General features: G+C 50.4%; 1 protein-coding gene and 1 non-coding gene across 2 annotated transcripts in view; one reads left to right on the forward strand and one right to left on the reverse strand.

Annotated features, from left to right (window-relative positions):
* Nucleotides 1-377: 377 nt before the first annotated feature.
* The window catches only part of Smpdl3b (sphingomyelin phosphodiesterase acid like 3B), a 22,480-nt gene continuing 9,507 nt past the window's right edge, over nucleotides 378-13,350 (reverse strand). Inside the window, exons 3-8 of the mRNA XM_036180069.1 lie at nucleotides 12,045-12,142; nucleotides 7,633-7,776; nucleotides 6,558-6,730; nucleotides 4,424-4,604; nucleotides 4,209-4,342; nucleotides 378-907 (exon numbers count right to left, since the gene is read on the reverse strand). Of these exons, the coding sequence (XP_036035962.1) occupies nucleotides 542-907; nucleotides 4,209-4,342; nucleotides 4,424-4,604; nucleotides 6,558-6,730; nucleotides 7,633-7,776; nucleotides 12,045-12,142 (1,096 nt within the window). The 3' untranslated portion in view covers nucleotides 378-541. The remainder of the gene's footprint in view (nucleotides 908-4,208; nucleotides 4,343-4,423; nucleotides 4,605-6,557; nucleotides 6,731-7,632; nucleotides 7,777-12,044; nucleotides 12,143-13,350) is intronic.
* Nucleotides 1,889-1,995, forward strand: LOC118578915. The gene has a single exon (XR_004944305.1). It is a non-coding gene; the product is annotated as a U6 spliceosomal RNA (small nuclear RNA).

Here is a 13,350-nt window from a genome sequence, read left to right on the forward strand (position 1 = left end):
AGCGAGCCTGCGACCACGCCCCCCCAGCCGTCCCACCGCCCAGACCCCGCCCCCAGCCCACTCTGTCCAGGGCGGCTGCTACTGCCGGTTTAGATTTTGCGTTTAAGGCTCAAGCAGGCAGGAATGGCCGCAAGGCCTAGAGTCCAAACCACAGCTGTGATCCCTCACGGCTGCACTGTTGCAAAACCAAACAAGAAGACTTTTTAAAAAGTACCTAGGGGTTTTGCAATCCGGGGGCCCATCTTCCTGGTGGCTCACACTTTACTACGGCAATCAAGTGCATAGTAGTTTGAAACATATGTATTAAAGGGAATAATGCGCGAAGACATGTACCACGAGCATGTTTTGTGAATAAAACGTGAAACTTGGAAGAAATATGCTCCTTAGGGACCTCTCTGGTGAATCCAAATGTCCCATTCTAGTTTATACTCCGAAGACACGGGAGACTGATGGCGATGGTCATCTCTCCATGGGGTGACACTGCCCAATTTTACCGGGAGAAAGGTAACCCAGTAAGAGGGTTGGTTCGCAGTGCCTACAGTCATAGCACCACCAATACATGCAGGCTTGGCAGCAGAATCAGCACGAGCAGGAAGCCAGGCACCAGCTTAGAGCCAAGGCCATGCAAGCAGGTAGCATAGGTGTTGAATGCCACCTGTCGCATAGCACACACATGCTCCGTGCGGCAGACGTCCCCGCAGGTCGAATAGTCATAGCTGACTGAGTTATAGATGTAATAACGTTGCAGCACGTGCTGGTCACTGGCGATGTGGGTCAGGGCCATATGCATGGAGCTGATGCCTGCATCCTGGACCTGGTAGGCGTCTGTCAGGCGGTATTCCAGCTCCCAGCGTGGGGTCTCTTGTGCATTCGCCTGACTCAGGTTCAAGAAGTAGGTCACCATGTCCTGGATTAGAGACATCAGGTATGCTGGTAATGAATAGTTGTTTAGTTCTACCCACAACCCAGCCTGTCCCCAGGCTCTCTAGAGCAAATATAACAGCTGCTGTTTGTTACTGAGCATTCAGCCAGGTATGCCTAGGGGCAGACACCCTGTGCTTAGTTCTGACGAGGTACCTGCACCTATACCCTCATTCTCCTGACAGGAAACAGAGACCTAAAGAGGTTGTTGTGGTTTGAATCGGAAGTGTACCCTACAGGCTCGTTTTGAATGTTGTTCCCCAACTGGTAGCACTATTTTGGGTGGCTGTAGAATTTTTAGGAAGTGGATTCTAGCTGGCAGAAGACCTTTGAAGCTGGTGCTGGATCCATCTCTGCTTCTTGCTCAATGGCAATGAGGCGTCCCTGATACAAGCCGCAAGCCTTCCCCACCAGGATGGAGCAAAACGCTCTGAAACCATGATGGTGGTATTGTGATCACAGTACTGTAAAGTAACTTTACCTTCTCAGCGTATATAAGTATTCAGTGGCAGGGGTGGGATTAGAACCCAGATTGCTTAACTCTCTACGTCTGTTTCCAGTCCTGCCAAACTGGCAGTACAGGCTCCCCACAGAAGCGCTGATGCTTGGTAAATCTTTACAGAATAACAGGGAGTAATCATTGGCAGCAGTGGGGAGTGGGGGTAGGGGGATGGGGAGTGGGGGGGTATGTGGCTGGCTAGCAGAGGTTATAGAACTGTGGCTGTTGGGGTTCACATTCAAACAGGACGCTCTAGGACTCAGCGGTGCCTTCAGAACAGGAAACACTTTCCCGTGAAACATCTGGTTCTTACAGACATAAGAGGTGCTTCGGTGAATGGGTGGGAACTGAGTGTGCCGGGCACATGGGATTATTGCTAAATCCTCTCTGATCTGTGACTGCCGCTGAACAGAGGAAGCAATGGAGTGGCCTTGCATACCACAGGATATACTCTTAAAAGTCCTCAGGATGCTGGCTTCGGTAGCACATATACTAAAATTGGAACGATACAGAGAAGATTAGCATGGCCCTTGCGCAAGGATGACACGCAAATTTGTGAAGCATTCCATATTTTTGTGTGGTTTATAGGCTTTGATTATTATATATATATATAATGATTTATAAAAAAAAAAAAAAGTCCTCAGGCCTGGGGCTAGCAAAATGTATCCCCAGAATCCACATGGAGAAAAGCAAGAACTAACTTTGGCAAGTCATACACACACATATAATTTTTTTTCAATCCTTAGACCTGAGCAGGGGAGATGGTTTAGGGTTTAAGAGTAGTTTTCATTTTAATTTTGTGAGGTATGCCGGGCTGTGGCGCACACCTGTAATCCCAGCACTCGGGAGGCAGAGGCAGGTGGATCTCTGTGAGTTCGAGGCTAGCCTGGTCTACAAATCGAGTTCCAGGACAGGCATCAAAGCTACAGAGAAACCCTGTCTCGGAAAAAAAAAAAAAAATGTGAGGTAGAGTATGCAACATGCATGCAGGTACCCACAGAGGCCAGGGGAAGGTGTCAGATTCTCTGGAACTGGAGCTACAGGCAGTTGTGAGCTGCCTGATCTGGGAGCTGGGGATCAAAGAGTGCTGTGTAAGAGCAGCACATACCGTTAACCACTGAGCCATCCCTCGCTCCCAAGGCCACTTTCTGCACAACTAGGAGGAATGGGTTTGTATCCTAGTGCGCACTCCTGCGAGCACACACTCAGACCGAACAGGGTATGGAGGCTCACAGCTGTAATCCCAGCACTCAGGAGCCTGAGGCAGAAAGGTTGTATCAGGGCTGGAGAGATGGCTCAACAGCTAAAAGCATTGTTTGCTCTTCCAGAGGACCCAGGTTCAATTCCCAGCACCCACACGGCAGCTCACAACTGTCTGTAACTCCAGCTCCAGGGGATCTGACAGCCTCACACAGACATACACGCAGGTGAAACACCAATGCGCATAAAATAAATGATCATTATAAAAAGAAGAAAGAAAGGTTGCATCAAGTATATGGCAACAAATCCTGATTCCGTGGCCTCTGTGGCCTCTGAAAGGCCTGTAGGATCAGACACTGTGCCTGTGCCCTGGTCACAGCCGACACGGTGATTCTGTGAAACCGTGAGTCAGAACAGTTCACAATTCTGTCCCTAGCTCTCTGAATCCAGAGTTCTTCATGACCTTGGTCTGGCCCTGTGCTCTCTGGGGTCACGCACTCCCCATGCTCTTCCCCTAAAACACCAAGCCCCTTCCCGCCCCAGGGCATTTGCCTTGCTCTTCCCTCTACCTTTTCTACAAACCCAGCGGGCTCACTCAGTTTCCACAGAACAAATGCTGCCTTACTTATGACATTTCCTGTGTCCCATCCATGTAACACAGCCCACACACTCCACTCATCAGCCCCTTTACCTTCCCTCCATCCCCCACTGTCCTCTCCCTTCCTCCCTCCCTCCCTCTTTCTTCAGTGTTGGAAAGTCAAACCTAGTGTCTCTTCCATGTTAAGCCAGCACTTGGCCGCTGAGCGGCAGCCACCCCCCCCCCCCATACCCCACCCCCCCCCCCCCACCCCCACTTTGAGGCAGGGTCTTCTCACTATGTTACTGTCTGATCTTGAACTCACTATGTAGTTCCGGCTGGCTTTACATTTCAGTCCTGTGCCTCAGCCTCCCAAGTGCCTGGGATTACAGTCCTGGACCAGCAGCCCCAGCCACCACCCTGCCTTTTCTGCCTCCCGTGTTTAATTTTATGGATTGTTTACTGTCGTTCCGCTGTAGAGATTCTGGTGAAGGAGAGCAGTTACTCTGCTGCTTGTGTCTGTCCCGAGCTTTGAACAGGCCTGGCATATGGCAGGTGAGTAGTGCATTCTGCTGAAGGAAGGAAGTAGCATTTCTTTGTTGTTTCAACAATCCCAGAACATCCTAAGAGGTGCTCACAGTGTTAGGGGCTGGGTCCTAGTTGGTGTATGAAAAGGGGCAATGGACTTGAGCTCAGACTGTGGGGAGTCTTCCATCCCAGCCTAAGAAGAGGCAATTTTATCTTAAGATTCGTAAGCTGGGGAGAGGCAATATGAAGTCAGTATTTTAGGAAGATTAATTCCTCCTGGGTGTGGCAGCAGGTAGGGGGCAGTGACAGTGATCCAGGGGGGAAGAATTGACCTGATGAGGTGGCAGGTGGCTCCAAGGTTCTAACCAACATTCCCTTCCAAGACTCAGCGGTGAGTTAGTAGCAAGCAGATTAGGAAAGGTAGTAATACATTTAGATTCCCACCCCCCCACCCCCCGGCCCCAGCAGACCCACACTCCTAACCTGCAGGTTCAGTGTGACTCGATCATACTCAAAAACACGGATGCCTGGGTTGTTGGCTCCATTGATCACTCCAGGTAATGTGGTCTTCCACGGGGTGACACCAGGTGTGAGGAACATGACGCTTATGGGGGCACCTTTGGGGAGAAGACAACAGGCTGAAAGGGACTATGGGAAGAGGAGACCGGCAGGTGGCCAGTTCCCTCAAGATGGAGTACCTGCATTGTCATAGAACATCCGGAAACTGTCAGTATGGTGGTGCCCAAAGAACTGCCCCGCTATGACACCGTGGTGCTTCTGGACCACCTTCAGGTACTCCTGGTTGAAGCTCTCTCGGAACCAGGCCTTGTCCCGTGTCTTCTCAAAGAACCCTGGGGGCACGTGGCCAATAATGTATACCTGCAAGAAAGAGGTACGGGGATCAGAGATGCTCTCTCCAGCCCCCACTTCCACCTTCCAAAACCTGCCCATGTCCTCAAGTGCATCTCCTCTGAATGTAACCCCAAAGCACCTCTTCCACAAACCCTTCTTGAGCCTTCAAAGGGTGCTCTTCCTTTCTCAGAGCTGGGACTGATCCTCCATGGCTGTGTGAGGACACTACACTGTTATGTGCATTTGTGTTTTATGATCCTCAGGTCACCCAGGCACTTGGTCACCATCACAAAAATGTAGAATGAAGGCAGAATTAAGAGCATGTGCTTAGCCAGGGATGGTGGCGCACGCCTTTAATCCCAGCACTCGGGAGGCAGAGGCAGGCGGACCTCTGGGAGTTCAAGGCCAGCCTGGATAGAGTGTGGATGAGCCTGGGGTCAAACTGCAGCTGGCCTCCAGTCGGATCTCGTCTCCCTGAGCTTCAAGTCTCTCATTTGGAAGAGTGTCACCTGGGGGAGTGCACTGGCTGGTTTTGTGTGTCAACTTGACACAAGCTGGAGTCATCAGAGAGGAAGGGGCCTCAGCTGAGGAAATGTCTCCATGAGATTGTAAGGCATTTTCTCATTTAGTGATCAATGCGGGAGGGCCCAGCCCATGGTGTGTGGTTCCATCCCTGGGCTGATGGTCCTGGGTTCTATAAGAAAGCAGGGTGAACCGGGCGGTGATGGCGCATGCCTTTATTCCTAGCACTCGGGAGGCAGAGGCAGATGGATCTCTGTGAGTTCGAGGCCAGCCTGGTCTACAGAGTAAGTTCCAGAAAAGGCGCAAAGCTACACAGAAAAACCCTGTCTCAGGGGAAAAAAAAAAGAAAAGAAAAGAAAAAGCAGGCTGAGTAAGCCAGGAGAAGCAAGCCAGTAAGCAGCTACCCTCCATAGCCTCTGCATCAGCTCCTGCCTCCAGGTTCCTGTCCTATGTGAGTTCCTGTCCTGGCTTCCTTCAGTGATAGACTACCGAGTGGAAGTGTAAGCCACATAAACCCTTTCCTCCCCAACTTACTTTTTATTTATTTATTTATTTATTTATTTATTTATTTATTTATATTTTTATTTTTATTTTTTTTGAGACAGGGTTTCCCTGTGTAGCTTTGCACCTTTCCTGGAACTCACTTGGTAGCCCAGGCTGACCTTGAACTCATAGAGATCCGCCTGTCTCTGCCTCCCGAGTGCTGGGATTACAGGTGTGCGCCACCACTGCCCGGCCTGAAGTAAGAGGATCTAGCTGGCCCTTGATGCTTACCTTTTTTCTTTTGTTTTTGTTTTTTTGGAGCTGAGGATCGAACCCAGGGCCTTGCGCTTGCTAGGCAAGCGCTCTACCACTGAGCTAAATCCCCAACTCCCCAACTTGCTTTTTCATCATGGTGTTCCATTGCAGCAACAGAAACCCTAAGACATGGAGTTGCTATGAAATTAAATGAGGGGTCCATCCAAAATGCAGAGCCGCGCGCCTGCTGCTGGCATGCCATGAAGAGCTCTCATTGACAGCAGCCCTGAAATCCTCCTGGGATGTGCTGGGTGATGGATGCACTGACCCAGACATGAGCCACTGTGCCAGTCCTGAGCAGCTGCTGGCTCAGCAGATGAGGTGGACACACCTAACATCCGGGCACCTCCTTGGGTACACATAGTGTGCATGCACTACAGCTGTGTGTGCGGCAGCGATGGAAAGACATCTGAATTTGGAGCAAGGAGAATGAGGTTCTAGGCTTGGCTCCATTGCTTATTGTCTGATGAGACCATGCCAGCTCCTTGAGGCCCTAACTGTCTTCACATGCAGTGGGTTTCAGGTCCTCAACTCACAGGGCTGCTATGGTTGGCGGAAGCCTCCTCTGGGATAGGCTGACACAGGACCCTCTAGGATGCCTGGTGGGAGACTAATTTCAGGAAGTAGCCCAGGAGAACAGGAAGAAGCAGAAGCGCTTACCATCTCCCCATCCCGGGATGCATTGCTCAGCACATCTCCCAGCCACTGGAATTGCTGGCCAGGGTCAGCCATGCTGGCTGTCTGCTCATTGCTGCTGTAGTACAGATTGGTGTTGAGGACCACAACTCGTCCTGCCCTGCCGGAACCCGGCAACTTCTCAGAATAGAAGGCACCTAGGATGTCACAGCCAGGGATAGCCTGAGGTGGGGACCTCTGCCACCCTGCACCTCACTTTCTGACATCTTTCCCTTGAGCCCTCTCTTCCCATAGGAGAGGCATCTAAGGTTCTGGAGCTGAGCTGTGCGACTTGGGCAAGTCAGTTCCTTCATCTCTCTCTGCTCTCAGTATTCCTCATCTGGAAAATGGACTAACAATGATGCTTAGTCTCTATCCACACGCACTACTGACCGTCTTCCACTCAGCGGTCTGCCCCAGGAGCTGACCTAGTCAGACTAAATCAGTGGGCTTCTGTCCCCACTAGGCTATGGTTTGACCAATGAGGAGTCCCAGCAAACAGAGACCCAAGTAAGAGAAGAAAGCAGGGTCAGGGACATTTGAGCAGGCTGTGTGTCTACACCAGACATTCTCAGTGGAGTGATGTGGCCCCCAAGGGAACATCTGTCAAGATGCTCAGAGACTCATTTGGTAGTCACACTGGAGATGGCATCTAGGAGACAGTGACCAGAGACACTGCTAAACACCCTACTGTGGTCGGGACAGAACAGTCCTGCCAGAGAAGGGACCAGGCAGCCCACAAGGCCTGTAGTTGCCCAGGTTCAAATCAGCTAGAACAAAGTTCCTGGAGCTACCCTAGGGTTGCTGAGAGCCTCCAGCAGGGTGCTGAGGATAGTGCCCGGCACTTACTGGTTTATGATCATCTCTGCTGCTCTGAGTCTTAGCCTTGGGCTTTGGATCCTGGTCTCAGCTCCCTTGCTACGTTGTGTGACCGACCTGTCTCCTCTGTAAAACGGGGATAAAATCTGTATCTATGTCAGGGCTTGTTTAAATACGAAATCAGATCAGACCCTGTCTGACATACAGTTTGTGTCCATACGGTAATAAGCGCCGTTCATACCCTCTTTGAAGAGAGCGAAGGATTCGTTGCTAAGCCAGGGTCTCCACAGTTCTGCCACCCGATTGTAGATGATGTTGCTCTCCGCTGGGAACTGGTTTTTAGGGTGAAAGTCATGATTTCCCAGAGCAGCATAGACTTTAGTATCTGAGAGAAAAAAAAAAAAAAAAGAAATATTAAGAAAATATGCAGGGGCAGCCAGCCCTCCTCAGCAGCCACTGGCCCTCCAAGCCAAAGGGGACGAGAGGTAAAGACAGATGAGGGGGAAGCACAGATAGGCAGAAAACCGCATTGGATAGCATCTGCTGAGATTCACTGAGGACCGGGAAGGAAGAGTTGTGAGCTGCCCGGTCCCATTTCCTAACTCTACCCTGGCAGGAATACCCCGACCAGACCCATTTCCTAACTCTACCCTAGCAGGAATACCCCGACAGACCCATTTCCTAACTCTACCCTGGCAGGAATACCCCGACCAGACCCATTTCCTAACTCTACCCTAGCAGGAATACCCCGACCAGACCCATTTCCTAACTCTACCCTAGCAGGAATACCCCGACCAGACCCATTTCCTAACTCTACCCTAGCAGGAATACCCCGACCAGACCCATTTCCTAACTCTACCCTAGCAGGAATACCCCAACCAGACCCATTTCCTAACTCTACCCTAGCAGGAATACCCCGACCAGACCTATTTCCTAACTCTACCCTAGCAGGAATACCCCGACCAGAAAGGAGGCCCCTCAGCGGGTAATGGAGAGACGCAATTCCTTATGATGACCAGCCATCTGTGTTTCTGTCGATTACAGATCATCTTGCTTCTGGGAGGAGGTCTGGCTGACCTCAAGAGGTTTTAGAATTTTCCCTCATTCACGTAAATCAACAAATATTCTACCGCACACTGCCATATGCCAGCATAGAGCTGGAGCCAGGCTCTCAGACCCAGAAGCATCGCAGTGCACTAAGGAGCAAATAATCAAATCTGTGAGGGCTGTCTGCTGGGAGAGATAACAGGCTAGGAGTGGGGGGGGGGGACCCTCCTTCGGGTGGGCTGTGAAGGAGACTAAGACTTTAGGGGAGCCCAGCAGGCTGCCTCCTCACAGACAGCCTCAGGCGTGCTTTGTATTTTCATGTTGTTAGCTGTGGTAGTAATGGTGGGTTTTGCTTGTTTTGTTTTTCCCTGAGACACGGGCTCACTGTGAAGCCCAGGCCAACCTTGAACTCTGGATCCTCCTGCCTCCACCTCAGTGCTCCAGTACCTCAAGCTCATTCCTGTTTTCGGTTAGTTTCTGTGTCTGGCATGCAGTAGGTACTTAATAAATATTTAAGAATGAACAACAACAACAACAAAATTCTTGGAAAAAGCCAGGCATGGTGACATACACCTTTAATCCCAGCACTTGGGAGGCAGAAGCAGGCAGATCTCTTAGTTCGAGGCCAGCCTGGGCTATGTAAGTGAGTTCCAAACAATGATGTTCCAGGACAGTCAGAGTTACATAGTGAGACCCTGTCTCAAAGAAGGCCCCCATTTAAACTGAGCCTGGTGGCAGAAACTTATAATTCCAGCTACTCAGGATGCCAAAGTGAGAGGACTGCAAATTCAAGACCTGCTGGGCTGCAGATGAGTTCAAGGCCGAGGTGTTGAACTTAGTGAGACCTGGTCTCAAAATGGGTTAGGGCTGCCGGGCGGTGGTGGTGGCACACTCCTTTAATCCCAGCACTCGGGAGGCAGAGCCAGACAGGTCTCTGTGAGTTCGAGGCCAGCCTGGTCTACCAAGCGAGTTCTAGGAAAGGCGCAAAGCTACACAGAGAAACCCTGTCTCGAAAAAAACAAAACAAAGCAAAAAAAAAAAAATGGTTAGGGCTATAGTCCCCGGTAGAACACCTATCTGGACTAGCAAGCGAGAGGCTGGAGGTTCAGTCCCAGTACCTCAGAAGAAGGAGGTGGATGCATCTGAGAGAACATATGAATCCCTGGCATCCCAAGTGCTGATGAAAAAGGACCTACTGTTTTATGATCGAGTGTTCCCACTTTCCTGCGTAAATGCCTGTTAATTGACTGTATGGATGACTAGACTATCTTATCTCACCTGCAAACAAACCCGTAGGTCAGGCATTGTAATTTCCCCCTATTCACAGGGAGAAAACAGATGCTGGATGAGATCACCCAGCTTATGGGAGAGTAAAACTGGGGGCCTGCTTTGTTGCCATTCTCCTGGTCTCGCCTTGTACACCTAAGTTCTCAGCCTCTCTACTACATAGAGGCAAGCCCAGTGTGCAAAGTGGAGGTAGGAAAGAAAGGAATAAAAGTATAGAAGCAAAACTCCCCAGGTCAGGCCTTCGTTCTCGCCACCCTTCGGTTTCCTTTTGCAGGCTGAGGGTCCAACCCAAGGCCCGTGCATGGCGGGCAGGCACTCGACCACTGAGCCACATTCCTGGCCCCTTGCTCTTTTTGAATGAATTCTTTGAACTCTCTGGGATGCAGCTCACATCTCCAGAATGAGGCCTGCTCTGCTTGGTCTGTGTTTTAATTCTCCCTCACATCATCCAGCATGGTCTCATTTTAGCCTCTCTCAAAATGAGGCGTGTCTTTCTACCATGGCTCTGAGAAAGCAGGTCATTCTTTATCAGGAAGCACTTTTTTTTTTTTTTTTAAACATGGCTACATATAAAATGATTCACCTTACAGCCAGTGGCATCTTCAACATTAGCAGTCTTAATCAATGTGACACGGACTACAGAATCTGTCATTTTTACACGTGTTAAATCGTGGTCAGTGAAGTGTTTCCGGGTTTTGTTTTGGTTTTGTGTGCATGGTGTTTGTGTGTACATGTTGTGGGGGTGCACTCACCCCTGTGGGTGTAGATGGAGGCCTGAGGTTGACAGTGGGATGTCTTCCCAGTCACTTCTCTACCTTGTTTTTGAACTTTCTCACTGTCATCTTGGCCAGCGTGGCTAGCCAGCAAGCCCCTAAGACCTGTGGGTATCTGTCCCCACAGTGCTGGGTTTACAGATGTGTGCTGTAGGGGTCTGACCAGACTTGGGTCTTCGTGTCTGGTGGTCAGTGTTTTACCACCTAGCCCATCCACCCAGCCCCAGTGAAATGCTTCCTTGCTCATTACTTCACTTTTATTCCAGAAGTCCTCTATGGACCAGAGGAAAGAGGCTCAGGATTGGATATGAGTCTGAATCCCTTACGAGAAAGTGACTTCTGAGGTTATCAGTCCCTAACTGCATGGGGGTAATAATAATAGAGCTGGGGGTGGGGCAAATAGCCCATTTGGACCCTAAGTAGCAACCTCTGCTGAAAGATGAACAAGTCTATCTCCGTGGAACACGCAGGGCTGAGTTAGATAAGCGGGGCAGATCCGGGTGTCTCTGCAAACGTTGGTTTATATCAAGGGAGGAGACCACGGGAACGAGAACAGTGCTCAGATGGGAGCAGAGCCCCACACTTGCCACATGACCTTGACCAGCAGACTTGGGCCAAGACTCTCATTCCTTATTAGGGAAACTAAGCTGGTAACAGCTCCTATCTATGGTTGTCATGACAGCGAATGCACTAAAGCCAAATCCTCAGAGCAGCTCTTGGTACTTAGCACTTGATATATACAACTGTTGTGGGTTTTTTTTGTTTTGTTTTGTTTTGTTTTTCAGAGCTGAGGATCGAACCCAGGGCCTTGTGCTTGCTAGCCAAGCACTCTACCACTGAGCTAAATCCCCAACCCCGTTGTTTATTTTATTATGATTCCGTATGTGGATTCAGGGGGCCCATGAATATGACCTTTAGAAGGAGCAAAAGGAGATGGGGTAGACACTGGCAGGCAGCTTTCTCAGGTTCCCAGTTGCAGCCTGTGGACCTGATTTGGCACCCAGAACCTGTTTTGCACAGCCCATTTTAAGAGCATCTTCAAGGGCCAATAGGTGGGACACACAGCCCCTCTTTTCCTGCCACATCCCTCCAGGTGGCTCATTCCCTTCCACTCCCTGTCCCTCTGCCTGTTCGAAAGGCTTAGGAAGCTCTGAGCAATAGCATGTTAGCTGGCAAGCAGCATCTCCCAGAGGCCTGACAGACAGCAGATGCCAACGCCAGCGTCAGGGCAGGATACAAAGCCACGTGCAAGCCTGAGTGAGCTTGCCCAGAGATGACTATATGGAACTGCAGAGTCTGGCAGGTGTGAGTCTGGCATTAGATAGTGAAGAGGGTAAGATGGAGGAATGGCCGGCAATTATTTTAGTGGCCACGTGTGTTTCCACAGGCCAGTGAACTGAGAAGACTGTATGAAGGTGAGAGATGGTTGCCGTCAAGTCGCTGATGTCAGTAAAGGTCTGAACTCCAGCTCTCCTACTGCTGCTGTGCCCGGTGCCTGACCCACTGGGGGACCAGAGAACACTGACAATCGGACAGTGAGTCCTACCTGGGAAGACCTCCCTGATGAGGCTGGTCAGACGTTCCACAATGGCCAACACAGCTGCCTCCCCCAGCCTCTCGTTGGGGACGTGCGGTGTGTCATCCCTGTAAAACACCAGAGGGACAGTTGGGATAGGCACAGGAAGCCGAAAGGGGGACAGCAGTGAGGAGAAAGCCGTAGCTATGCTGCCCCGCCATGTCCACATGACCAAGGAAAGACAAGCTGGAATGCAGTCAGATGGGACAGAATTAAAACCCAGGCTCTGCCATTTAAATGCCTGCTGTGAAGCCCTGGGCTGGTGGAAAGTCTGTCTGAGCCCCTGTTAACTCATCTGTAGAACAGATAATAATGGATACCTAATCACAGTCACACACACTAAATAAAAATAAAAATATATGGGCTAGGGATTTAGCTCAGTGGTAGAGTGCTTGCCTAGCAAGCACAAGGCCCTGGGTTCGATCCTCAGCTCAAAAAACAAAACAAAACAAAACAAAACAAAACACATTTTCTTCCAAGAAACTGCAGCTCTTGGAGATTCATAACTAAAGAGCTATGAAGAACCCTAGAAATCACCCATCCAATGCCATTCAGCTCTGCAAGTTCCTAGAAGAATCACGAATTTCCCAGTGCCTCGCCCAGAAGGACTGTGCATTTCAAAAGTGTTACAGTTTTGTTTTGTTTTTTTTTCGAGACAGGGTTTCTCTGTGTAGCCTCGGCTGTCCTGGATCTCACGCTGTAGACCAGGCTGGCCTCGAACTCACAGAGATCTGAAAGGCATGCAACACGGCTGCCTAGCTGGAGTGTTACGGTTTTTAAGGAACACTCCTCAGAGGTATCAGAGCCCTTTCCCGGAAACAAGACTCCTGGTAGGAATCTATTAATCCCTGGGCCCAAGAAATGGAGGACTGTCCAAACCCTCCTGAGACACTGCCACATTCCTTAAGGGTGTGGCCTTTCCTCTCCCCCTGCACAGGGTCCATCGGGTGGTCACCCCACATCAAGAACATTATGGATTTCATTCCTCTTGGAGAAGTGCCCACTGAAACTGGCAGGAGCCACGCTCAGCAGCTCCTGGGTCACTACTTCCTGTAGGAAGTCCTTTTCTGCCATGTAGGTCGGGTGCCTGGTGCAGTTCCCACACCCCGGCAGGTGGCCCTCTCTCCTGGCTGCATCCTCTGCAAGCCTGAAAGCCCTTTGAAGGCCAGTCCCTGGCTCTGCCACCTCAGTTCACCAGTGTCTCCCAGGACTGAACACGTGACAGGCTGACTTACCAAATTCTCTAAATCCTGGATGTGCAGCTGAATTGAGGATT

The sequence above is a fragment of the Onychomys torridus genome, chromosome 2 (genome assembly GCF_903995425.1).
Source record: "Onychomys torridus chromosome 2, mOncTor1.1, whole genome shotgun sequence".
In the NCBI taxonomy this organism is placed as follows: Eukaryota; Metazoa; Chordata; class Mammalia; order Rodentia; family Cricetidae; genus Onychomys; species Onychomys torridus.